The following is a 27,633-nucleotide window of genomic DNA, read 5'->3' on the forward strand; positions in this document are numbered from 1 at the left end:
GTCATATACTCTCACAATAATAATAACTATTGCTTTTAAGAGGTACTTCATAAAAGAGAATCGCCAGATAGCTAATAAAACATGCCACAGGGTGCAAGCTAACCCTAGTTATCAGTGACAGCCAGCTAAGTCTACCGAATAATAAACTGCATAGGGACCATCGTAGCTAAAGTGAAGATGACAGCAGTGTAGAGTGTTAGCAAAGATACAGGCCAACAGAGCACTGGATACTGTGGATAGAAGTATAATTTGATACAGTGACTGTTTAGCATCCTGTTTAGCATAGTCAAATAATACACCCTTGTGAGTACCGGAGTATGTACAAGAACACGCACTGAGGCACCACCTATTAATCGCCCATGTACGGAAACTACAGATATCTATAAACACACCACAGGATAAACTGTACTCGTGCACTGGGATGCAGTACAGGAATGTTCATCTATCACATGCAACACTGCGAATGAATCTCATGACCATAAGGACCCTATACTGGCTGGTCTTACCTGTGTAAAGTTCAGAATCCTGCAAGCTACTATATGGTATGAATACTCACAACAGGCATGATGAGAAGGGGAGCTGGTGGAAGGGCTGGGGCAAAGTGACGTCTTCCTGAGTGCTGGCTGTGTTCTGGCTCTTGATCCATTAATGTCTTCACAAACCACATTAAGCTGTAAATATAGATAGAATTTATGTTCTTTTTCCCTGTGCTGGACGTTTTAATAAACTGTTCGCAGAAAGCAAAGGAGAAAGTGAGCCTGGTGCTATAGGTCCATAATCCAGCACTTGGGAGGGGAAGGCAGGAAGAGCTCTGTAAATATGAGACAAGCCAGGACTGGGTAGTGAGTTCCAGGCCTACCTGAGCTAAATGGTGAGAATGTATCTAAAAAAAAAAAAAAAACAGAAATGAAAAAAGAAAGGGGAGACAGGGACACAATGAGAAAGGCCAAACTGACAATGTCAGGGTCTGAATCCTGACTCACTGACTGGGTGTTACCGGGTGATAGTGGTTGTGGTTGTCGGGTTATTAGATGAATTCAGCAACATAGTCCACATATAGTACTTGGGTCTAATCTCTAAGATATCTCTGTGTATTTACTAATATTCCAGAATGTACATTTCTGGGCTAAAGTGTTTTAACCTGTACAAAAGCCTGACCTTGAGGTGAGGCTAGAATCAATAGAGACAAGTCAAATAACAAACAGTTGCCTCTATAAGAACTGAGAAAATACAGATTAGTCATTGGTAAGGGAAATATGCAGTTGGAGCTAGAGAGATAGTTTTGTATTTAATATTTAAGAGCATTTGCTGTTTTTGCAGAGGACCTGTTTGGTTCCCAGCACCCAAGTGTGGAGGCATCCTGCCACCTGTAACTCTAGCTCCAGGGGATTAAATGTACTCTGGCCCCCAAGGGTACCTGCATACACAGAAAGGCACACACACACACACACACAAATGAATACATAAATGAATCTTAAAAAAAATAGAAAAATACAGCTGGGTGGTGGTGGTGCATGCCTTTAATCCTAGCACTTGTGAGGCAGAGGCAGGTGGATCTCTGTAAGTTCAAGGCCAGCCTGGTCTACAGAGCTAGTTCTCGGGTAGTTGAGGCTACCAAAGGAATACGGTCCAGAAAAAGAAGAAAGAAAGAAAAAAAGAAAGAAAGAAAGAGGGAGAGAAAGAAAGAAAGAAAGAAAGGAAGGAAGGAAGAGAGAACACACAAGGAATGATACTACACGTCACACTGCCCTGAGTAAAACTCATGGAGTGGCTATAGAAGTAGGTTAGTGCTCACCCTTCAGGGGCTGACTGAAGGACATACAAGGGCTCTTGTTTCTTGTGGAGGTTGCGGAGACATGAATCCGTACAGTCCTGACTATCTGTGTGCCCTTTCTCGCCGTGTGTTCTGCTTCGGCCTGATGAAGAGAATGGTTTTGAAACTCGAAGTTTTGGCTCCAAGATGAATTACCTAAGCTAACTTTTTCTTACTATAGACTATGAAACCTCTCCTCGTCTTGAGGGTAAGTCAGAGTACTATAGTGTTTTATGTTACCTCATCAGCTCACTGGGGACAGTTTCTTACAAATTGGGACAGGTTCTTCCTGTGTTGAGATTTGAGGCCTCTCCCAGGGCTTTGTTTTGTTCATGGAATGACCTCGTGTCATTTGTGAATGGACCTGTCACAATGTGTCAGTTTGGTGGTGCCATGACTCACCCACGGGGGCAAAGGTCACTCCTGCTTATCAGTACTATGGCTTGCTGCTTGTCCCCACACCATGCCATTGGCTTCCTTTTCCTGTGTTTACTCACAGACACACCTGCTGGGTACCCACGCAGTATCTCAGATTCTAATATAGCATTTCATAATGAATAAAAGCAGCACAAAAGATAAAAGGAAATGCTGGAGACTTTCCTTTCCAATTGTTTATAGGCCGGTGATGAAATAGCATGTGCTTCTTCTGAAAACGGCAGTTTTCCTTTTCCTCCTTTCTCTCTGCTCCGCCTCTACTCCGTACATCTTTTCACATTCTCGTCCCATTTACATCTCCTCAGAGTAGCATTCCATAAAAGCAGGCTAAAAGCAGTTTGACCCCATCTCTCTGCAACAGAAGCCATCCGTTCTTAGCCCATATCTTCCTATTCCCGCAGCTCGTAGTCCTTGCTGGCAGTGCATTATGTTAATGATAATCTCGGAAAGAGCTATCTGTCTTGTCCTATAGAAGGTACTTGCCCGGCACTGGTTCACGAATCTCTGGCTCTTAACGCATGGCTACGGGGCGTCATTTTAGAAGTGAAGGCCTAGGATTTGGCATAAGTGGCACCAACTTTCCCCAGCCACAACCGATTCATGGCACAGTACCATCCCCCATCCTCGTGGGCGTCTCATGTGCCTCACGGAAGTGCATGAGGTATTTGCTTTGCTGACTCAATCATGCTAATTCCCATCTCCCTTCAGTTTGTCGGTTACACGCATGCAAAGTTACGTGGTTGGCAGAGGTTGGCACTGTGGTCTTTGGCATCATGGATATGTTCTTCCTTTCCTGGTACTAGTTTGACTGGGGTGTCAGTAAGAGCCAGGTGAGCCTTGCATACAGATTCTGAGCTCCTATTTTAGAAACACATAGCCTGCTATGCCATCATAGGGCCACCACATCTACACTGCTATCTATATTAAAATCTTAGATGCACCTGAGCCTTCTAGTCTCTGCAGGAAGAGCCCCTCCTATATTGAGAAAGCTCTGCTATCTTGCTCCTACCTCACTAGGCCAGCTCTATCTGAAAGATGTATTACCTATTGCCAGCTTCTGTTCTCGACACTTGCAGACGGGCATCCCATGCTGGTTAAGACGCGTATTGCTGTGAGCCGGGCACAGAGCTGGCAGCTCATAGATAAATGATCTCAATGGATACTTACGGAGGCACCCGCTGCGCTCGCGCTCTCTCTCTCTCTCCTCTGTCTCTCTCTCTTTCGTTCTATTCTTCTCTCTAGCTTTCTCGTAAAGCGCTCAGACTGAGACAGCTGCTGTTGGGTCCACAGGGTCATGCCAGAGGTAAGGGCTCAAGCCATGTTCAGGTGAGCAGGGCGTCTCAAAGCTAGCAAGTCACTCTTGGTCTCCTGGGCGATACTCCCATAACTGTGACATACACTGGGCTCTTCTCTAACTTCTCCTCTCGGGCGACTCACTAGCCAGGGTGGGCAATGACGAGCATGGCAGAGCATGCCAGTGTGTAGTGGGACCAAGACGTTGGTCGCAGCTTAGCTCTGCTTGCAGGGATAGCAACCTCTAACAAGCAGACTGTGGCGTTCACAGCGACTTTCTCAGCGATGACTTTCTAAGGCTGCCTTTCAGATTCCAGCAGTCTAAGCCATCTGATGCAGCTGAGATGCTTGTGGTCTAGAGCAGACACCTGTCTCACGCTGGGCTTTGAGCAGCTTGAGGAACGGATACAGGAGTTAAGCTCTTATTTCCAGCTGTGTGCTTTGTTTTTTGTAGACTAGGAAGTCATCCTCTAGAGAGCCACACATCCTTTATTGTTCATTTCCTCTTCCCCAGAGGGAAGTGTCTCTTGCTTGCGAGCAGTTCCAGTGGTTTTAGTGTCCATGGCTCCAGTGTTCCCACCATGGGAACACCATTCAAAGTCACTGTCTTGTCCAAATAAACGTTATTATGTTTTCCTTTCTGATGACAGGTTCCTGGATAGATGGATCACTTTCTGCATATATTGAGATGGTCTCAATATTGAATATACAATGAATGTCCCTATTTTTATCATCTTATATTAATTACTAAGGTTAGAAACTTTTGGTGTTTCAAGACAGGGTTTTTTTGGTGTAGCCCTGGCTGTCCTGGAACTTGCTTTGTAGACCAGGTTGGCCTCAAATTCATAGACATCCACCTGCCTCTACCTCATAGGTGCTGAGATTAAATGAGTGTGCCACCACTACCTTGCTTAGAACATATTCTTGAGCTGAAAGGCCATCCAGCTTCCTGTCTGGATGCACGCCTGCTCTCCCAGCACTCGGAAGACTAAGACAGGAGACTTTCCAGTTTAAATCTAGCCTACTCCCAGGGGGCCAGAGGACACTGGAGAGATGGTTCAACGTTTAAGAGCTCTGCCTGCTGCTTACAGTTGCCCATACCTTGCCTCTGTGGGTACCAGGCATGTATGTGCCACCAACACACTACTACATATAAAATAAATCTTTAATTAAAAAACACCTAAATTATATAGCATGAAAATTTAAAAATGACATTCAAATGTATCCAGGTGTCCCACATGGGCCTCACATCCACGCTTCAGTGTGTGAGGTAAGTTATCTTTAAAAGAAGGAGATGGAGACTCAGAAATCAAGAAAGACACCAGCTGTGGCAGTGCACACCTGTGATCCCAGCACTCGGCAAGTAGAGAGAGGAAAATCAGGAGTTCACAGGCTCACCTACCGAGGGAGTTTAAGGCCACCCTGGGCTACCTGAGAGCCTGTCTCATCCTCTTTACCCACCCCCAGGAGGAAGTTGCTTGAGATTGGCTAGCCCTGGCGACACTAAGCTGTAGCCCCAGTGCTGTGTTTAGAAGGTTACTCTGGTCTTAGGCTGCCTGTAAATTCACTTCTGTGGCTTGGATCTTAGCTTCTTTACTTGTGTGGCTTTCACTGATCACTGAAACTCTATGTCTTATTGTCCCCCATCCCTAAAATATGGTTACAGTAGGGCCTGGCCCGGGTAGGTAAATGGGTATCTCAGGGTTAAACAAAACCATTTGGTTCCTCACGGACAGAATGCCTAGCATGCAGTAGCATGTGTTTAGTGAGGGTTAGCGTGATCTCTTCTGTCATATATGCAACGATGGGGTGGCAGGTACCCACATACCGCTCTGCTATGTGTTTAGCTGCAAAGGAGATTCCAGCTGATCCCTAGGAAGTGCTCCAAGTATGGGGCACAGAGCTTCTGCTTGTCAACATGTCACAGTGTGTCCCCGCTGGGCAACAGCAGCCTGATCACATGACCTCACCTGGGTCGACTCAAGTCCCGGTCTCTAAATGTCAGCTGGGATCAGATTTACTTCATTAAACCAACCCAGCAGTATTGCTCGTCCTTTATCCAATGTCATCCTTTATTACTTTTCGTATATCCCGTATGATCACGGAGGTGGCCAAATACTGCATTTACATACCAGAATTGAGATTTGAATGATCTGCCCTTTGTCCTCAGTCGGTGTACTGGATGTGTCTGTTAATAGCCTAATCAGGCACTGCTAACAGCTCCTTTTCTTTCTTTGTCATTGCACTGCTTGGTTTGTTGTTGTTGTTGTTGTTTTGTTTTTTGTTTTTTATTTCTGTTGCCCCATGAAAATTCTCAGCCAATATTTATTTCATCTTGATTTTTGAGACGGGATCTCATGTAACCCAGGCTGGCCCTGAACTCGACCCGGAGCCAAAGCTGGCCTTAAACCACTATCTCTTGTTTCTTAAATAGTGGGGTGATAGGTATGTTGCCACCATGCCTGGAAAACAGGCTATAAATTGCCCTTGCAGAATAACATCCATGCGTGTGCTATGGATATTCATGCATGAATACACAGCTTGAATATAGCACACTCCAGTAGTGATGTTGAGCATCACGAGCAGCAGCAAGATTTGGGTATTCTTTATTATCTGAATGTTTTTCTGTGCTTCCCAAATACTTTATGGTGTGCTGATTGGTCTTATGCCAACTTGACACACAAACTAGAGTTGTCTGAAAGAGGGAAACTTAACTGAGAAAAATGTCTCCATAAGATCCAGCCATAAGACAATTTCTTAATTAGTTATCAAAGGGAGGGGGCCCATCCAATTGTGAGCATTTCCTTTCCTGGTCTGGTCCTGGACTCCAAAGCTACACAGAGAAACCCTGTCTGGAAAAAACAAAAACAAACAAACAAAAGACATATAGTTTGTTCCTTAAAAGCCAAGGAATATAATTTTTCTTATATTTATAGGAACAAAATATTGTTGATTTAGAACATGGTAACTTAGAACATGTATATAAACCAATCTTCTTTGAACTGATTTCAAATGTGAGTTACACTAGACTCAATACCCTGGAATCCTGAACCGTTCTCAACAGAGGCACAAGGACACTCACCCTATGGCTCTAGAGACAGATGTTGAGTTAACTTTAGTCCAGAGTTCGTTAAATGGTTGCTTTTAATATTAAGGGTCAAAATTTATTTTTCATGGTTCTGGAGGCTGAGAAGTCCATAATGAAGGTGCCAGCAGTTTCAGCATCCAGTGAGGATCCTGGTCTCTGCTGCCAACATAGCACCCCAATTTCCTTGGTGCTCACTAGTCGCTTCCTAAAACCCTTCTGTTGTACAGGAGGACCAAACCCATGGGATTTAATCATTTCCTAAAGGTCCACCTCATAATACTATCACACTGGGTGTTAGATTTTCACATTACATGTTAGTGGAGTCCGTACACCAAACCATTAAAGATAGGCGACAGGTAGAGTAAGTGACACCTCTTGGTTCAGGTTGTCTAAGGCACACGGAAGTGCTCTTACATTCCCTGCTCTCCTCTAGTCCCTAGCTACCTGACTTCACTTCCTTCCCCAGAAATAGTCACGATCTCTAAGAGTCTTGAAAAGGCTTTAGTGCCTTTGATTTGTTATATAACACAGCTTATTATCACAGATCCATAGCTGTAGACAAGTGTAATAATATATTTTCAAATGAATCCCTTTGCCAAGAATGCTTTCAAATTACCATTCTTTTAAACAGCCGTACTTTCTAAATTTTCTGGTTTTCTGTTAGGTTGCAATGACTACCCACCTGGGACTGACCTATTCAAACAAAATAAAGGAAAACTCGTTAGTAACCCAAAAATACTTTGATATCAAAATAGTAGTCTGAATCATAGCCAGACACTGTGAACGATGAGAAGCAAGTTCGTGCATGTTATTTCATATTTATTTTCGAACAACCCCGTGGGCTAGACCAGAGATAACTGTTCCATGTTATAGTGAGCAAATTGGCACAACAGCTCTCAGTAGAGTTGAGAGTAGAAACAAAGCCTCCTCCTGTTGCATAGCTTTGTCAAAGGCCCCACAATGCTAAAACTCGTCAAGATCTTCCCCCCACCAAGAGCTCACAGCCTCAAAGAAAAAAAATATAATGCCAAATATTTCTATAACACTTACACCAACTCCATCCTTGCATCAGCGTAGGAGAATCTCCACTCTGCATTTATGGAGTTAAGGCCTCTTGTGTTTAAGAAAGGAGCCAGGAGGTGAGTGAGCACCAATCACATATCCTCCATCACTTGACACACATCAGCCTGGGTTCACAGGTTCAGCCAGGCCAAAGGTGGGTTTTTTTATTACCCCAGAACAAATATTTGTACAAATCTCTTGTACAAATAGCAAAACTCATTGCTTTCAAACTTAAGAGTTTCAGGTATGCTTTTTATATTGCTCAAACAATAAAATAGAACTAACTGTTGTATTGCCTTGTGGAAAGTGTAAGCACTCGTAGAGGAGAATAATGAAGCCAAAATATTTTTTGCCCAGTAGCCATAGATAGATGTCTGAAGGACCCTGGCTAGGAATGCCTGTCTACCTACACACCCCACAGGATCTTTTCATCCATCTGTGTTACTTGGTCGCTAAAAAACTCACATGGCAACTAACAGAAGCCAACTCAACTAAGCAAAAATAATTTCTTCTAAGGACATAATAGTGTGTAGAAGAAACAGAAAAGCCAGACGCCCAGGCTTTAGGAAATTGCCGTGTCAACTTATGCTTTGTCACAGAACATCTCCAAATTTAGTGGCTCAGAACCATCCTTTGTTTTGCTCATACTTCTTGTAAATCAGCAGTCTGGGCAGGGCTTGAACATCCTAGATTGTGTGAGGCTCTGCTGGTCGCCCTGGGGAGTTTCTTGCTCATGGAGTGTGCCGTCAGTCAGCTAACTAAACACAGTACAGTTCTCTTCCATATGGTTACCCATCCCCTGGAAGGTCACTCACACGAACGATGGTCTCAGGGTCTCAAGTGCTGGATAAAAGTAAAACCCAAATGTACGAGCATTTTTCCAATTTCTTTTCAGGAGCCAGCAGAGGCCAGCTCTACTGACTTCCCACCAGGGTTCAGGTCAGTTGCTCAGCGTAGTGAAAGGGGTTTTAGGATAGCTCTGATCTGAGAGACAAGACTCACGCATGCTTGCAGTTCCGGCCGAGTCTCTTTATTGTTTTGCTGTAATTCTAATTTTCTTGCCCTAATTTTCGATAATTTCTTCGCTCTAATTCTGTCTCAATTCTAATTCCAATTCTCTGTTACAAATCTCTGTTCCAATTCATTCTTGTTCTAATTACTCTATATTTCTCCTCCTCCTCCTCCTCCTCCTCCTCCTCCTCCTCCTCCTCCTTCTCTACATTCTTTATTCTTCTACATTTTTACTAATTCAATCTTATTTCTTCTCCATCTTACTTCTTCTGCTGTTACAAATTCCCAAATATATATCCATATCTATCCATTAGCAACTTGTTCGTAATTTAAAAAAACTACAAGGAAAATTCTCAGGAACACAAATATTCTTTGAAGATATGCAGCAAACTTTTTCAGCTAGTTTGTAGCTAGCCACAGCTGCAGCTGTGAGGATGTCCTGGCCTGCTTTTAAAGGAACCGCTACAGGTTACAAAGGGAGAAAACGAAACCATTGAGAGATCTAAGGAAAAGGCAAAGAATACGTACGTTATTTTGTACTTCTTAAGTGTGATTAATAATATCTGACATGGTTAGTAAGTTAGGTGCTGTTGATCTCTTGAAGGACTAAGGTATAACAAGGACAGGCACCTGCAACACTGCCCTAATTCATCATAAATCTTTGAAGGACTTAGATCTAACAAGGCCAAATACCTGCTATTCCGCTCTGTGAAAGTTCCTCCTGTGATCTCTCCCCAAGCACTTTCTTCTGGCCTCATCATCTAAGGTTTTTTTCCTATTGCAGGGTGGGACAAAAGGTTTGATTGTCTTTTTTTATATGCCAGAATACACAGCTTCTGGGAAAACGTCGTACTACTAACAGAACACAGGAAAACTGTGCCCAACATATGAGGAATCCCCTGCTACACTGCAGGGGAGCATGCTATCACACGAGAGAATCTGCACTTAGAGACAGCCAGCCTTTCAAAAGGCAGCATTTTTCATGGTCCATGCCTACGTGAATTTAACCTACATCAGATGTGTAAATCTCTGGTGGGTTAGCCTTCTAAATGTCAGCTGATCTACTGCGTAACCTTGCGGATCCCATGAATATCTACTTGTAGTACATAATTTAATTCTTTTTTTAAAGATTTATTCATTTATTACATGTACAGTGTTCTGCTTGCATGTATGCCTGCAGACCAGAAGAGGGCACCAGATCTCATTACAGATGGTTGTGAGCCACCATGTGGTTGCTGGGAATTGAACTCAGGACCTCTGGAAGAGCAGTCAGTGCTCTTAACCTCTGAGCCATCTCTCCAGCCCCATAATTTAATTCTTAATGAAGCACACACAGGGCCATACAGTCAGTGGGGGACAGGATGGATCCAGAGCAAGGATAGAGATGTAGAGATGGGAAGAATCCCTGGCCCTTTTTTGTGTCCCCCAGATATGATCAAGAAATTTATCAGTTTTGTTGTTATTTTATTATTTTATTTTATTGTGGTGCTGGGCATTAAACCCTGGCCCCTGTGCAAGTGAGTTAGCAAGCTCTCCACCACTGGACTATATATCTGTCCCCCTGCCCCTGGCTTTATGAGACAGGTTCTCACAGTTTACCTCATTTGAACCTACCACGTGTTCTAAGTGCTAGCATTACAAGCATGCTTGCACCAAACTCCCTCTTAAGACAATGTTACTTCAAGTGCTGCCAGCTTTTTAGGGACCCTCCATCTGACTAACTTAGCCCCTAGCATTTGCACGTCTTTGAGCAAAGCCATTCAAGATTTCCGAAAGGAATCTTTATTGGGGTCATACATATTGTGGACAGAGGCCCTTGTTTTGCGATCTGTAAAGACTTATCTGGAAGGAGAAAAGTTCCCTAACAGAGATGAACAGTTATGAAGCTGTGATCCAGAGGAGTAGGGGAGGGTGCAGAGCACACAAAGCAACGCCCCGAACACACACGTCTGCTGTCCTCCGCGTCCAGACGACAGCATCAGCCCGGTTTCTCACAAGTAATGACACCCAAGGTCTGGATAGCTTTTCTGTAGCCACACCTGTCGTCAATAACTTTGAAGGAGCAAAAGTTGGCTCAAACTCTCTGGCCTAAAAGTCAGGGTGGAGAGGACCCACATCTATGGGCCCCAAGATCATCTGCTTGCTCTTTGTGCTATTGTGGCTTTTCTCTGGACCTTGCAGGAACTGCAGACCTTTACTGGAAGCAACAGTAAAAACCTGCCTCTTGGGCATCAGATTTAAACATTTAACTCAGAACACACTTGCTGTAAAGCTAGTGATGTCCCAGCACGGGCTGTAGTCCCATAGGCTTCCCCTTCCTGCCATTGCTGTATGTTCATTAGGCACCAGGTAACTAGCCAAGAAAAAAACATTCTGTGAAGTTACGTAACCCACGACCCTGGCAGCGACTACAGCAATTACTTATTTGGGTCACTTTCATAGTTTCCACAGAACTGGAAGGCTAGCTGGCAGACTTCATAGGAAGCAGAGAAGGGAATGGTGGAGACAGCTTTGTTAGATTCCAGGCACCAGAGAAAGCCTGAACAGGGTGTTAGCATTGTCACCAGGGAATGAAGTCATTTGATTGAATTAATGCCCAAATAAATTGAAGCGTTTAAGGGAATAATAGATCTTATTTGTGGCGAATGCTTCTCCTTTTGGACTGACAGCCAAGCCCATTTTTCTGACCATAATGGCCATTTCTTACAAAAGGACGGGGGGAGGAGGTGCTGTCTGTGAGTCTGTGTGAACCCATGCCAAGTATGTGAGCCACGCATGCCTAGTGCTCCAAGTTAGCTTTCTCCAAGTGTTTGATCATGTTTCTTTAAAAGCTTAATTATGTGCTTCTAATATGCCTATGTATTTATTAACAAATAGACTCTATTTTGCCTATAAATGCTAAACTTAGTTTAGTTTATTTTTTATTACATTAAAAAAACAGTTTTTATTTTATTTATTTATTTTTTTTTTTCGAGACAGGGTTTCTCTGTGGCTTTGGAGCCTGTCCTGGAACTCGCTCTGTAGACCAGGCTGGTCTCGAACTCACTGAGATCCGCCCGCCTCTGCCTCCCGAGTGCTGGGATTAAAGGCATGCGCCACCATCGCCCGGCTAAAAAAACAGTTTTTAAAAGAAAGGGAACACAATGAAGGTTTTAAAATACCTTCCTGGCACACCACAGTGAGTCAGGCGGTATCCTTCCTTCCTCCCTGTACTTCTACTTTAGGGACTTCTCATCTGCACCACTTACCCATACTCCTTTGCAGCCTCATCATACCTCAGGGATAATGGGCAATCAGGGGCTTTGTCTTGTCCGAGGTGTGTTTGTGCCTGAATTCTTGTCGTTCCTTGTTATGTTAACAGAGGCTTTGTGAATGTCACTGTCTGCATATATAAAATACAGGCACTTGTGCACTTCATAATGCTCATCATTTTGTAAGGGTTCGTCTTTAATAATTATAGAAAGATGTAGGTGTTTGGTTTAATCATAATAAAAGCCTTTCCGCTGACACAAATGAACCAGATTAGAGCGGATTAAGATGCCCATGTTTAATAAACTGTTGGGTGGACCGAGACAGCATGGCGGGAAGAGGAGCCCGTGCAAACCCGAATAGCCTGTGGGAGTGAGTGTTCCTGACCCTTCCTGGGAGAGGGATCAGTGCTTGGCAGGCTTGGAGTTGGAGTCCGGAACAAGACAACTCCCAGGCCAGGGGCTTCCAGTCATCCCAGACTTCTTGGATATAGGGGTATTAGGGGGCTGAGGTGACGCCCCCAACTTAATATTATATTCCAGACTCTTTGGATATAGGGATCTGACAATGAGCTGAAATGATATATTTATGACCAATATTTTAGGCTCTCTTTGGATAAAGGGGCATTGGCTCAAGTCTGGCTACTTCCTATGGGCATGGGGCGACGTGGGAAGGGGGAGAGTTGAGAGTTGGTGCGTGCATGCTCAGCCAAAGGCGTGGCTGGAACAGCATCTGGTTTACTGTCATCCTGGAGTCCTTAGGCAGCTGATTTTTGAGGGAGATGAGAAAGCAGGTGGCTAGGATAAAAAAAAATATTGTTATTGTTATTATTGGCCCTATGAAATCGGGCTAGACATGGGATGGACACAATAGCAGATAGAACCAGAGTTTAGTTGACAGGTGTCCTTGATCCAAGAGAGTTGGTACCAAAGGTGAAGTCCCAGGAGCTGTTATAGGTGTTTGGCATTATCCAGAGAGCGCTTTGTGAGTTGGTCTTGGCCCACGCAGCAGGAGTAACCTGTAAAATATGCGTGAAACTGGCTAGGGTTAGTGTAGCAGAACTTTAAGAGAACTGGAACAGATTTTAGAAGACAATTAAAGGAAATTGGAAACTCTGAACCTCTGAAGACACACCTGAAATCTGTTAGTCCTGGACTATGAAGCCTGTTAAAGAGTCATACCTGTCTGTATTTTAGTAAGAAACTTCATTAAATGTCATGGATGAAGTAATACATTAACAGTACCTTAAGTTGTCAAATGCCATTAGACAGATCTGGGAGGGATAAATGAGCAAAAATGAGCCAGCTTTTTTAGCCACACAGGCAATCGCAAATCCCCTCCTTAGTCCTTGGAGAACACCAGTCTTAGAAGCAGTGCTTGCCGTTACCTGCTGAGTACAAGAAGCCCAAAGATTTTTCCTGTAGCGGGGAGGATTAGTCTAACTGTCTTGGCTGAAATAGATTCCCCAAAAGGCGTCCAGGAAGCTATAGAGGTGGAAGGCCGCTTTCTGCTGTGTGGGTTACTTTGACAAACCCAGAGGCAAGGCCTGGAAGTGGAAGGTCTTCTGTCTTTTTGGAGGCGCTAAAGGGTGCTGCAGAAGCTGCATGTCTGTGTTAGAAGCTCTTGTTAAAATGCCATGCCCTCAGATCTGTAAAGGCACTTGAGAACTAGGTACCGTTACCTGTTATTTAAACTGGGCATATAAGCTAAATTTAGGCATGTGTTGTATCCAATTAGTTACAGTTTATCAATGCTAGTAGGTGCAAGAAGATTAAAAGGAATATTTTGAGCACATCACAAAAACACATTTACCCGGACATAGTGTGGCCACATCATTCTGACAGACAGACAAAACATTTTTAGAAACCTATGTTAGCTGACCAACTTAATAAAAGCCTCTCTGCAGAGGCAAATGAACTCCAATCAAACCAGATTAGACTAAATTAAAATGTCCATGTTTAATAAATGTGGCACTCTTGGGTGGACCAACACAACATGGCGGGAAGAGGAGCCCATGCAAACCCAAGACCTTGTGTTTCTTTTTCTGGGGCAAGCTTAAATAGCCTGTGGGAGTGGTTCTGACCCTCCCTGGGGGAGAGGTCAGCGCTTGGAAGGCTGGGAGTTGGAGTCTGGACCAGGACAACTCCCAGGCCAGGGGCTTCCAGTCGTTAGGTATGTGGAATCTTTACCTATTTCTCTTTCCCTTCCTTCCATTCTTCTCACTTTTCTTCTCTTAGATTAATAGTAATATAATTGAAAAGATAACTTTCATCTTTCCTTTTCCCCTTCTTTAGCAATTCTGAAGTAATTATACACAGATTTCCTATTACAATAACATTTATTGACTATGGGCCAGGTACTTGCTCCTCCCTCTTCCCTTCCCTTTCCCTCTCCCCTGCTTTGCTTCACTCCTTCCCCCAAACTGATGTTGCAGGCATATGGATGCTAGGAACTTACCTTGGTTCCTCAGTGAACCATCATCTCTGCAGCCCCCATCTACTTTCTTGTTTGGAGACAAGGTCACATGATGCTGGAGCTCACTGATTTGGCCTGACTGGCAGTCCACTGAGCTCCCGAGATCCTCTTGTCTCTGCCTCCCCAATACTGGAATTGCAGGCACGTGCTTCTGAACTCCCTATTTTCTGTGGGTACTGGACATCCAAACTCAGATCCTTATGCATGCATGGTAAGTGTTTTACTAACTACACCATCTCCTCAGCCCCATAGGCCAGGCATCCTTGTTTGTTTGTTTTTGTTTTTCTGAGACAGGGTTTCTGTGTAGCTCTGGCTAACCTGGGACTCACTCCTGTAGACCAGGCTGGCCTCAGACTCACAGAGATCCGCCTGTATCTGCCTCCATCATGCACCACCACAGCCAGCTGGGCCAGACATTCCTAAATTCACTGTCCTTAATAAAAACTCTTGAAATTGGTAACATTATTGGTAACATTATATGCTGAAGTTTATGGGGGACTGAGGAGCCTTCCCAGGAACTCAGTGTATAGTAGGGCAAGGGCTAAGCAAGGTCAGTTTGACTCAAGAACCTAACTTTTGTCCTTTCCTGCCTCTTGATGACTCTGAATTGGAAGTCAAGCCAGGCATGGGCTCAGAAAGTCAATCAGGATTAGTACAAACCCCCTTTAAGGCAGCCTTTTGCTCGTGAGCCGTGTGTCCACCTAGGAAACACTTGAATATAGTTTGCTAACAAGTCAGGAAAAGCATTGAGCAAAGGAACCATCTAGAGATAGTTTATAACTGTTCTCCCACAGATTATTTTAAGGCATTGCTCGGAAGTTTTAAGAGATTTAGAAGCACACCTAAATCTCTACCTGCTAAATGAATCCTTTAAATTGTTAGAAATTAGGTTTTTTTTCTCATTTGTCTAAGATACTATCTTGATATGTGCATAGTTTCTTAAGTTTTTTTAAGATTGATTTATTATTTTCTGTGTGAGTGTTTTGCCTGCACGTATGTACTTGAGCCACATGTGTGATGATGCCAGCAGTGGTCAGAAGTGGGCATCAGATGCCCTGGAACTGGAGTTATATCTATTGTGAGCTACCATGTGGGGGGCTAAGAAATAAACCCAGGTTTTCTACCACAGGAGCAAGTGCTTCTTTATCACCGAATCATCTCTCAAGCCTCTATTACTGTTATTAATTGCAGTCTGTAAGATTGTCTCCTTTGATCTAACAAAATAAAAACAAATTGTGCAATTCAAACCCATTTGAAAAGAAATGGCTTGTTGCATACATGATGCTTGGTCATTTTATTGTCAGTGTTGTTAGAAAACCAACACGAAGAGAAGTGAATTTGGGGTAGCACAGGAGACTGGATCAGAAGAGGTCCTTGCAGCTTGTAAGATAGGCAGTTAACGTGATGTTGGTTGGTGATGTTGTCCCTCCCAAAAAAAGTTCTGGAATTTCTTCAAGAAACTATATTGTATTTTAACAAGGTCAATAGGTATTAGTTATCCAGAATGTCTGTTCCTCATACCCCTGTACATGTGTGCACATGCATATTTAACACCATGTAAGAACTCCCAGCCTTGCTTATTGTCCTCCCCACCACACCCCCAAACAAATGAACAGAATTCACTTTGATGAATCAGACATTCCCTTCACTAAGGCTTACACAATGAAAATACACACAGAAGTACTGCATGTGTGGGCTGGGGAGATAGCTCAAGCGGTGAGGTGCTTGCCATGCAAGCACAAGGACCTGAGTTCAGTTCCCAAAGCTCACACTTCATAAATAAATAAATAATAGACAACCAGGTAAATGAGTAAATAATTGCAAGCCAGGCGTGGTGATGCATACTTGTAATCCCAGTGCTGGGGAGCTGGAGAAAGCCAGATCCCTGGGGCTTGCTGGCCAGCCAGCCTTGTCCACTTGGTGGACTGCGGGCCAGTGAAATACTATTTCAGAAAACAAAGTGGGTGGCACTTATGGGGTGACAGCTGAGGTTGACCTCTGCCCTTTGCACACACCCTCAATCATGGGCATGTGCATACACACAAGAAGTACTATCTGTGAGAAAGATGTTAAGTACCAGCTTGGCCCAGGGCATAAACTGGTGATAGGACATTAATGGGCTAAGGGTAGAGTACTGTGAGTGTGATGGATGAGGCCCTGATGAGACGTGAAATCTTCATTTCATTTGGGTTTTTGGGAACAGGATCTCACTCATAACCCAGTCTGCCTTTAAGCTCATGTTCCTACTGACATTTGGTCACTGTGACATCCTCCCTGAGGCTTAGCTTGGCTTTTATTACTTATTAACATAACCAAGAGAGTAATGCAGCCCTCACTGTTGGATGCTCTGATCCTCTATAGATCTGTCCTTTAAAAAAAAAAAAACAAAAACAATTAACTAGTGCAATTAAAGGGTTGTGAAAGTGATAGTGTGGTTTATTTAACTTCCCGAGCAATCCCAGGATCTGAGATTGTCTTACGATTGCACCGAATTAATTTTACCTGCTCTCTCAAGAGAGGAGATGCTATTAGGAACTGATGTCACTGAACAACATAAGATCAGGGTTCGGTTCCCTTAGCCACAGTTTTCAATGTACTGATTCACCCTAGCCCTTCACTAGCTTCCTGAAGCTTGCCTCAGGTAGCTAGAGATTCCTACAGATGCCCTGGGCTGTTACTGACATAGAGTTCCACATGGTGAAGGGGAGGGGACATGGGGACATGGAAGCACAGGAGTGAGGCTTGTGTGGAGATGGCGATTACAGCTCTGATGAGTCACCTACTCTAGTCAGAGCATTGGCACCGCAGGCAGGCAGCTGCTCCTGAGGATTTGCCAATGCTCTGCCAGAAAGTGGTTTTCCTGGATCCCAGATCTGGTAGCTACTTCTAGGCAGAACTGTATTCAGTCAAGGTGGAGGAGGCTCCTTCCCTCCCCTGCTACCTGCATTACCCCTTACAACTCTGAAGTTCTCAAGCTTCAGAGCCCTTCCCACTTCTTCAGAATCTGTCTTTGAGTCCCTCTGGTGCATCTTGAGCCAGGGAGCTAGGATGCCCAGATTGATTAAGGTTTCTTGGAGGATAGGACAGAGTAAAAAGATACAGAAACTGAGTATTGGGTAGTTATGGAAAAGAGGTCCGTGATCAAACAGGAGCCAAAGTCTGGAACTCCAGAGAAAAGATTAATCCCTGACCATACGTAAGGATACACACTGGCAGGTTTTAAGGAAATGGAATTTTCCTGAAACATTTGACACCGACATTTTCCTGCATGGCGGGTTGGCTAGTCTAGATAAGCAGAGAGACGAATTGACAGGAAACTTGTGCCCACTATTTGTATAGATACAGAGGAGCATCTTGATGCCCAGTCTGCTTCCTGCTTCCCGGAAACTTCTGGCCAGGTAACTTTACCAGCAAGGAAGCATCCCCAGTCCTGGACAGAGCTTAGGACAGGTAGAGCCTCATCTCTGGCTGTGTTTTTATCGTGGAGTTGAATCATCTCACTGTTACTGTATAAAGTTAGATGCTCTTACACATACACACATTTGGGGTAACAGAGTGTGACTTTTTGTCCAGAAGCTTAAGTGTAAGCAAATATGTCAGCCTTTGTATAATTTCCATCTTTCCTCCAAATTGGTTGAAACCCCTAAGAAATTTATATCGGTGTGACTCTGCCCGTCTCAAATGGAAAATGTTGGTCAGATTTTACAGTGGCGATCATACACTAAGGGAATAACAGTTAATAAAATTTAAAGTAAGAGGGCTCCTGATCTCATTAGAGAAGCAGTTTTCTTTTTCCTTTTTCTTCTTTTTTTTTAAAAGAGCATTTATTTATTTTTATTTTACACGTGTACATGTTTTGCCAGCACAGATATATGCACCACACGAGGGCAATACTTACAGCCAGCAGAGGGTGTTAGAACCCCTGAACCTGGAATTACGTGTGGTTGTGAGCTGCCATGTGGCTGACCGGAACAAACCTTTAATCACTGTGCCGTCTCTTCAGCCCCTGGGCAATTTTCTTAAGACCCCCAAACCATGGTCTTCTCGGCAGAATGAGGGTTAAGTTTTACTGTCTCTCAAGAAGTACTGTGCTCCTCTTCTCACCGCACAGACCGCTGCCATTTATCAGAGGCTAACTACAAGCCGAAGTGTATCCTCTTATGTAACTAGGCTCGTTTTCGTGGTGAGAAACCTGCCTTTTGGAAATAGGTTTTCTGCATGGTGGCATTACATTAACGAATCAGATTAACAGCTGGGCGTGGCAGGGGTCTACTGTGTCCCAAGTGTGGAGACTTCAGCTTGATTACCTTTGTGGTCACTAAATTTTGTATAAGCTGATTTTTAAGAATTCACTACTGTGAATATTATGTTTATATCAGTAATGGTGCCAGAAAGCTCCTGGGCCTTAGCAATCTTCTTTTTTTTTTTTTTTAGATTTATTTATTTATTAAGTATACAACATTCTGCTTCCATGTATGCCCGCACGCCAGAGGAGGGTGCCAGATCTCATTACAGATGGTTGTCAGCCACCATGTGGTTGCTGGGAATTGAACTCAGGACCTTTGGAAGAGCAGGCAATGCTCTTAACCTCTGAGCCATCTCTCCAGCCCCCGCAATCTTCTTATAGTATGGACGGGGAACCTGATCTTTTTTTTTTTTTTGTGAGTGGTTTTTTTTTTAATATTTATTTATTTATTATGTATACAATATTTTGTCTGCGTTTACGTCTGCAGGCCAGAAGAGGGCACCAGATCTCATTACAGATGGTTGTGAGCCACCATGTGGTTGCTGGGAATTGAACTCAGGACCTTTGGAAGAGCAGGCAATGCTCTTAACCACTGAGCCATCTCTCCAGCCCCGGGGAACCTGATCTTTAAACGCGGCCCTTGGTCGGCAGTCAATTAGACCATAACAAATGCTATTTTGAGTAGCAAGTGGAAGGGAGAGTAATTAAACCAAATACTGGATTTTTTTAAAAAGTAAATGGAATTGTGGGTGATAGTAAAATTCATATTCAAGATAATTAGCTTTTGCCAATTTCAGACTGGAATTAAAAAAAAAAACTAGCAGGCTTGTTTAACACAGACTGTAGCAAAGCTGTCTCCTTTCTGTAAGAGTTACAGAACTGTCTTGGGGTTCCCCTGTCTTTGCCTCCCACCCCCATCTTGCCTTGGGAGCACTGGGGTTGCGAACCTGTGCTACTGAGCCTTGAACTCACAGAATTTGGAGCCAGGTTCTCACACTTGTGTGGCAGGCACTTTACCCACTGAGCCATCGACCCAACAATTTTATGCTTTTTGTGTGAGTAATATCACATTGTTTTTGTTTTGCACGAGAAAGAATGTGGATTTGTAATTTTCTAATCCTGCTTTTACTCAATGAGACATTAGTCTTCAAAGGCTTATGAAATACTATGCCCTAATGTATAGTTACTTTATAAATGAAATGTCTTCTTCTAGTAGTAATGGGAAGCGCAGTCACTGACTGTTACGTTCTTGACCTATCAGGTGGGATTTAATAATTTTCTTAAGTACATAGATAGAAAACTGAGACACAGATGTTGAAGATGTACCCAAAGTTAAGTAGCTGTAGTAAGACCCTGATGCATAATTAAAACATGAGCAATTCGAATTCAGATTGTAGGGTCTGGATTGGCCCTCGACAAACCTGCAGCAAGGTCGTTGTCTCAAAGGTGACACGGGGTCCCATTTTAAGGGCGCAACAGTTTAGAGAATGTTTGTCTGTTGTTGAAGTGTTTGCTGTTTATAGCTTTTCAGTGATCTAAACATTTTTATGATAAACATCCCCTCTGTACGTTGTGACAAACTTGTTATTTTCTCAGGCAAATTCATATAAGAATTCTTGAGTCACCTTTAAAAGAAAAGTAAGTGTGTGTGTGTGTGTGTGTGTGTGTGTGTGTGTGTGTGTTGATAGCTAATGGAATAGCCCAGTGGTAGCATCTAGCATGAATGACAACCTGAGTTAAAGTCTTAACACTGAAATTGATGAATTGGACATTGAGTCTAATGTTTCAGTCCCTAATGTCTAGAACTTTAAACAACTTGGTTTTGAAATGAATTTATTATAAGAAAATAATCTTCAGGGCCGGGCGGTGGTGGCGCACGCCTTTAATCCCAGCACTCGGAAGGCAGAGGCAGGCGGATCTCTGTGAGTTCGAGACCAGCCTGGTCTACAGAGCTAGTTCCAGGACAGGCTCCAAAGCCACAGAGAAACCCTGTCTCGAAAAACCAAAAAAAAAAAAAAAAAGAAAAGAAAATAATCTTCAGGAAAGACACAAGCCCTTTTTTCCTTTTCTTTTTTTTTTAATTAATTTTTTTAAAATTTTTGTCTCAGAAGTAAATGAAGGGGGCTATTTTGTGAACAAGGTTTCCAACAGAAGGGAATCCCTTGGCAAGAGTATAAACAGCTTTGGCAGAAAGCCACCCTCCAAAGGAACAGGGCTCAGCTTGTCTCAAGCTAGTGAGTGAGGATGAGCTCAAGTCAGCAGGGATGTCCCCGGAACAGTGATGGCAAGGGGCTGTATGGGTGGAGACACTGCCTTACAGGGAGCTCCCACATTGAGACTCCTGGGGTCTGTCAGATGTATGACTGCTTCAAAGAGGTTACTATATTTTATACGAATCCACAATGTTCCCCTTATCTCTCATTACAAACACAATAATGACTAATAAATGCATAAGGTATTAATACTATGAGCTTGGGTTGTTTCCTTCCCCCTCTCCCTTTTCCCACAGTAAGTAAGTAAATGAGTAAACTCTGCATCTACAAAAGCACATCTGAGGGTGAGACCTCTTCAGGGCTACACATACAGAAAGCACGCTATGCTTGTTGTGTTCTGGGGTAGCTTTGGATGGGTTTGTATTCATATCGTTTATCTTGCCTTTTCAAAATGGAAATTTGTGTGTACATGTGTATGTATGCATGCGTATTAGACTTGTAATGCTGTTGTCTGTCAAGAATCTCCCTTTGTTTTTAGTATAAGCTTGGGGACTCAAAGTCAGATCCTTGAGCTTGCAAAGCGAACATGTTACTGAGACCTTCAGCCTTATAATGTCCTTTTTTATTTTCCTCTTTGAGACAAAACTTTGCCATGTGTTCTAACTGGTCTGATTCTGTATAGTTAGTTCATGCACACCTCCAATTTATGTCACTCGTCCTGCCTCAGTTGCTGGAGTACTGTGGTTCCAGGTGTATGTCACCATGCCTGGCTTTCAAAATGACCCTTTTAATTAAGAAAATTGCTATCTCTTTGATTGAATTTCTTGGAAGAATGGATAACAAGCCAGCCATCCCTTCCATGTGTAATTATGTGTGCATTGTGTGTAGCATTGTTGATTCAGTGTAGTTGGATGTGATACATATGAAGGATCAGTGAGATAGTAATAAAACTCAAGTGTCTATTTCCAGTTGCCCCTGAATGACTGGCAAGAGAAATAGTGGGTGGTATCACACACATGCACGTGTGCGCACACACACGCACGCATAGACACACACACACACACACACACAGAAATATTGATCTGGCCGGGCGATGGTGGCACACGCCTTTAATCCCAACACTCGGGAGGCAGAGGCAGGCGGATCTCTGTGAGTTCGAGACCAGCCTGGTCTACAGAGCTAGTTCCAGGACAGGCTCCAAAGCCACAGAGAAACCCTGTCTCGAAAAACCAAAAAAAGAAATATTGATCTACACCATAGCAAAACTTCCTCCTTATCTAGTCAGTAAAACTCTGAGTATTTACTGTTGCCTGACATTTTTTATCTGTTATGTGTGTTTATCTAAATCCATTCCTCCTTGCTAAAAGCCTGTGGTCCCTCCCCATAAGTCCCTCATACACTTAGGGACTTCTGCTACACAACAACTTTGGACCTTTCTTTTTTTTTTTTTTTTCAAATTTTTTTTACTTTTTCTGTATACAATATTCTGTCTCTGTGTATGCCAGCCGGCCAGAAGAGGGCACCAGACCTCATTACAGATGGTTGTGAGCCACCATGTGGTTGCCGGGAATTGAACTCAGGACCTTTGGAAGAGCAGGCAATGCTCTTAACCGCTGAGCCATCACTCCAGCCCCTGGACCATTCTCTTATTAAAACCCAAATCCATTATTTCCTTCCTTGATGACCCTGTTAGAACAGAATTATATTTGTAATAACCTTTTAAATTATAAAGTACATAAACCCAGAGATGGAAATTTTAAAGGAAGAAAACTATATATCATGATCATTTCCTGTGTTGCTACAAACTTATCAACACTGTGGTGGCTAGGTATTACTCCACTGTGGGCTTAAATCTCTTCACAGGGGGCTGGAGAGATGGCTCAGTGGTTAAGAGCATTGCATGCTCTTCCAAAGGTCCTGAGTTCAATTCCCGACAACCACATGGTGGTCACAACCATCTGTAATGAGGTCTGGCGCCCTCTTCTGGCCTGCAGACATATACGCAGACAGAATATTGTATACATAATAAACAAATAAATATTTTTTAAAAAAAAATCTCTTCACAGTTGCTTGTCTATCGCTCTGAAGACAGTGGGGCTGGAAGAATGGAGCCTAAAAGTGAAGCAGGCTAACGTCTCATGCAATAGCCAGCTCTATTCAGAGCATCAGACAATTTACACTCAGAGCGTTAAGAAAGGTCACATGAGCAGAGTTCTCATGAGGTCAAGGTGAATACAATCACAAAAAGAAGCCACATGTGGGTTTTTATTTCATCGAGGCAGTATGAATTAACAACAGCTGAAATAAGCTCGCGCCTATCCAGCACACCTGGAAGGAGCATGAGAACACAGTTGGAGAAGCTGAGGTCACAAGATTCTTGTCTTGTGTTCTGGAGGTTTTCTCACAAGCACAAAGAATTCTCCTCACAGAAGTTCGTTTTTTGGACCGATTTCTGGCCAGTGACCAAATTATTTGTGTGTTTGAATTTATCACATGCACACTGAGGGTACTCACATTTTGTCATTCATTTTCATTGATCATATTTCGGTCATTGTTATTTTAAGGCTATGTGCTGTCATTATGACTGATAGACTATAGTTTATTTTTCAAAAGTCAGTTTGTATCATTTCACATAGAGTCATTCCGATGTTTTAATTAAGAACACGCACCTTAGAACTAAGTGCAGAAAAGGTCGGTGTCACACATTAGTGCATCTGTTTTGACAAAGTCGTCATGTTCTTTCTTATTACATTTAATGTGGTGAGCCCTCCAGAATGCCACCACGAAACCATGAGACTAGTGCTCAGAGTGTCCACTGTGCACACTCGAGTCGTGTACTAAGCTGCTGGGACATTCACTGGGTTCAGTTTCCTTTAAGGTCCTGCGTGTCAGCTCCTCATGTCTTTGCCTTTTCATTTCAGACAATTCCTCCTCCCTCCAGGAAGATGAAGAAGTAGAGATGGAAGCTATCAGCTGGCAGGCCGGCAGTCCAGCCATGAATGGGCACCCTGCCGTCCCACCAGTGACCACTGCCCGTTTCCCCAGCTGGGTCACTTTTGATGACAATGAAGTCAGCTGCCCTTTGCCACCGGCCACCTCTCCTGCAAAACCAAATACACCATCGGTTGCAACTCCCACCCCAGATGCATCTTACAACCCAACTGGGTCATTTAAGAGGGACCGTCCCAAGAGCACACTGATGAACTTCTCCAAAGTTCAGAAGCTGGACATTTCTTCCTTAAACCGTCCGCCTTCCGTAATCGAGGCACCTCCCTGGAGGGCCACCAATCCTTTTCTGAATGAGACGCTGCAGGATGTACAGCCCTCCCCTATCAACCCGTTTAGTGCTTTCTTTGAAGAGCAAGAGCGGCGCTCCCAACGCAGTTCTGTTTCCACGGGCAAAAGCCAAAGAGATTCTCTCATTGTCATCTACCAGGAAACCATCAGTTTTGACGATTCGGGCAAAAGCCAGTCCCACCCCGATGCTATTGAAAAGCTCAAACAGCTCCAAATTGATGACCCCGATCAGGTCGGCCCTGCTGCCTTGCCTGATGACGACCCCATAGCCTGGGTTGAACTAGATGCTCACTCACCTGCCTCAGCTCTGTCTCAACCCAGGGATGGATGGCCGATGATGCTACGAATCCCCGAGAAGAAAAACATCATGTCCTCTAGGCACTGGGGACCAATCTACATCAAACTGACAGACAGCGGCTACCTGCAGCTGTATTACGAGCAGGGCCTGGAAAAACCATTCCGTGAATTCAAGCTGGAGATCTGCCATGAGGTTTCCGAACCCCGGCTCCAAAACTATGATGAGAACGGGAGGATCCACAGCTTGAGGATAGACCGCGTCACTTACAAAGAGAAGAAGAAATACCAGCCCAAACCGGCTGTGGCCCACACAGCCGAGAGGGAGCAGGTGATTAAACTGGGTACCACCAATTATGATGATTTCCTGAGCTTCATCCATGCGGTTCAGGACTGTCTCATGGATTTACCGGTGCTCTCCATGGACTTGAGCACGGTTGGCTTAAACTACCTCGAAGAGGAGATTACTGTGGATGTGAGAGACGAATTCTCTGGCACCGTAAGCAAGGGAGAAAACCAGATCCTCCAGCACCGTGTCTTGACCCGGATCCACGTCCTGAGTTTCCTGTCTGGGCTCGCTGAGTGCCGCCTGGGCCTCAATGACATCCTTATCAAAGGAAACGAAATCGTTTCCCGTCAGGACATCATGCCCACCACCACCACAAAGTGGATCAAGCTCCACGAGTGCCGGTTCCACGGGTGTGTGGATGAGGACGTGTTTACCAGTTCCCGGGTTATTCTTTTCAACCCTTTGGATGCGTGCCGGTTTGAGCTAATGAGGTTTAGGACAGTATTTGCCGAGAAGACCTTGCCCTTCACGCTCAGGACGGCAGCGAGCATCAACGGGGCAGAGGTAGAGGTGCAGAGCTGGCTGAGGATGTCGCCTGGCTTCTCATCCAACCGTGACCCCCTCACTCAGGTTCCCTGTGAGAACGTGATGGTTCGCTACCCAGTGCCCAGCGAATGGGTGAAAAACTTCCGCAGGGAAAGTGTTCTAGGGGAAAAGTCTTTGAAAGCCAAAGTGAACCGGGGGGCAAGTTTTGGCTCGGCTGGTGTCTCTGGCTCTGAGCCTGTCATGAGAGTAACTCTGGGAACTGCCAAGTATGAGCACGCCTTCAATGCCATTGTGTGGAGGATAAACCGGCTGCCAGATAAGAACTCAGGTAGGTAGGGATTCTCTGGAGACAGCCGCTGAGACAGCTGAAAACTGTAGCCTATACCTTCTATAGCCATAGCTATCTGTGTAGCATCTGATTACATTGTGTGGTGGAAATGGGGGGAACAGGGAGGGGAGACGAGGAGACTAAAAAAATCTGCATGTGGTAGCAACCACGATGAACCAGTATTTGCATAAGATGTATTACACTGCTCAGCTGAGCAGCTAAACAGCTTTCCGGGGCATCTTCTGAATTGTGTATGTATGCATGAGTATGTGTGTGTGCAAATGCATGTGTGCGTGTATGCATGTATGTATAGAAACCAGAGAAAGTCATCAGATGACATTGTTGTTAGGGTCTCACTGGCCTGGAACTCAATCTGCCAGGTCAGCTAGGTTGACTGACCAGCGAGCCCAAGTGATCCATCTATCTTTATTTCCCCAGCTATGGTTTATTTTGTTGTTGGTTTATTTTACTATCGTGTATATGCGTGTTTGGGCTACATACATGTCTGTGTGCCATGTGTACACATTGCAGAGGTCAGAAGAAGCTTTCAGATCCCATGAAACTGAAGTTCCAGTGGGTTGTGACTTAGCATGTGCGTGGTGGGACTAGAACCCAGGTTCTCTGTAAGAACAGCCGGTGCCCTTAACCTCTGAGCCATCTCTCCAGCCCGTTCCCAGTTTGGGGATCATATACATGCACCACCACACCTGGCTCTTTTATATTAGTTCCTAGGATCGAATTATATTTTATATTTATAGGTCCTTAATATTAGCATTTTACTTATTGAACCGTCTCTCCAGCACCTTGAAGGTTTGTTGAACTCGTTATTAGGTGTGGTACTAAAAACCATTTATTCCCTGATCCTGAAAGTCTTGTGGGGTCTGAAGAGGAACTCTATCTCCTTAATGAGGGTGAAAGAGCCAATTGATATCCAACCACACACAGTACGTAGGAGAAGCGAGCCTCTGCAACTAGCTGTGGTCAGTCATAATATCTCAGACCCAGAGTCTGGCTTTGGGATTCTTGATGGAAAAGAGACTAAATATCCAGGATATCAAGGTCCAAGGGGCCAGAGTTCCACCAGACAGAAAATAAAGAAGGGAGTGTTGGATTTAAACAAACTTTCCAGCCTAGCTGCCCTGCTCCCAGCCAGGGGCTGTGCTGCTGTGTGTACAAGAGCCCAGAAGGCAGCTGCTAGCGAGACTTCGGGAGTGACAGAACAAGGCAGCTACAACCAGCTGTAATGGCTTTATTTTCTGAATTGCGTCTAAGTGACCTCAGTGGCCCGTGAAGAGCCTGTGATCCCACAAGCCTTTAAACCACTTCTCCTCTTGTCTGTAATAAACCATGCCCATCTGTTAAGGAAAAGTGGAAGGCAAAAAGAAGAAAGGAAGAAAAAAAAATACTGGCTTGAAATCCTGGTCAAAGCGCCTTGCCCCTGCTGGCTCACATTCCCACTCTTGAATCATTACCGTGTATTCAGGGTGTTCTGCCGCCAGTGTGGACTGGCTGCATTATCATATCTAAAACGGAATTCGATGAGATAGCAAGAGGCCACGCAGTCTAATCAAGTCCTGAGGCTGCCCGGGGAGTAGGCAAACACCGGGCATTCTGTGTCTGCCACTGGCTATAGCAGTGCCAGCCAGAGACAATCATACCTCTGTGCTGGGGGCCGGGGCAGCTTCACTCTGCTACTGCACTGACAGGATTTGGAAAACAGGCTTCGTCCCGCGCCTGCTCACTCATTGCTCAGGCCTGCATTCTCCCTGTGCTCCTGTGCTGGCTGCCTCAGTCGGCCATCAGGGCCCACCTCACTCCACAGTGGAAATGAGTGTTAGGAATTTTTCCTAGAGAGGTGTGGCTGGAAAGGCATCTCGTGTACTGTCGATGAGAAGCCCTGTGTTCTCTCTCCTTTGGCAGGGAAGCCCTGGGGAAGAGAAAGCTGTGAAAGGACTGGGCCTTCAAGCTGGGCCTTAGATGAGAGAGTAAAATCT

General features: G+C 44.3%; 1 protein-coding gene across 1 annotated transcript in view; it reads left to right on the top strand.

The window, feature by feature from the left end:
• Positions 1 to 27,633, top strand: part of LOC121434385 (stonin-2) — a 154,915-nt gene that overhangs the window by 114,058 nt on the left and 13,224 nt on the right. Inside the window, exon 5 of the mRNA XM_041633290.1 lies at positions 23,807 to 25,639. Coding sequence (XP_041489224.1) covers positions 23,807 to 25,639 — 1,833 coding nt within the window. The remainder of the gene's footprint in view (positions 1 to 23,806; positions 25,640 to 27,633) is intronic.

Source organism: Microtus oregoni, unplaced genomic scaffold (assembly GCF_018167655.1).
Source record: "Microtus oregoni isolate MIOR12 unplaced genomic scaffold, Mior012 000043F_ref0000047, whole genome shotgun sequence".
Classification (NCBI taxonomy): domain Eukaryota; kingdom Metazoa; phylum Chordata; class Mammalia; order Rodentia; family Cricetidae; genus Microtus; species Microtus oregoni.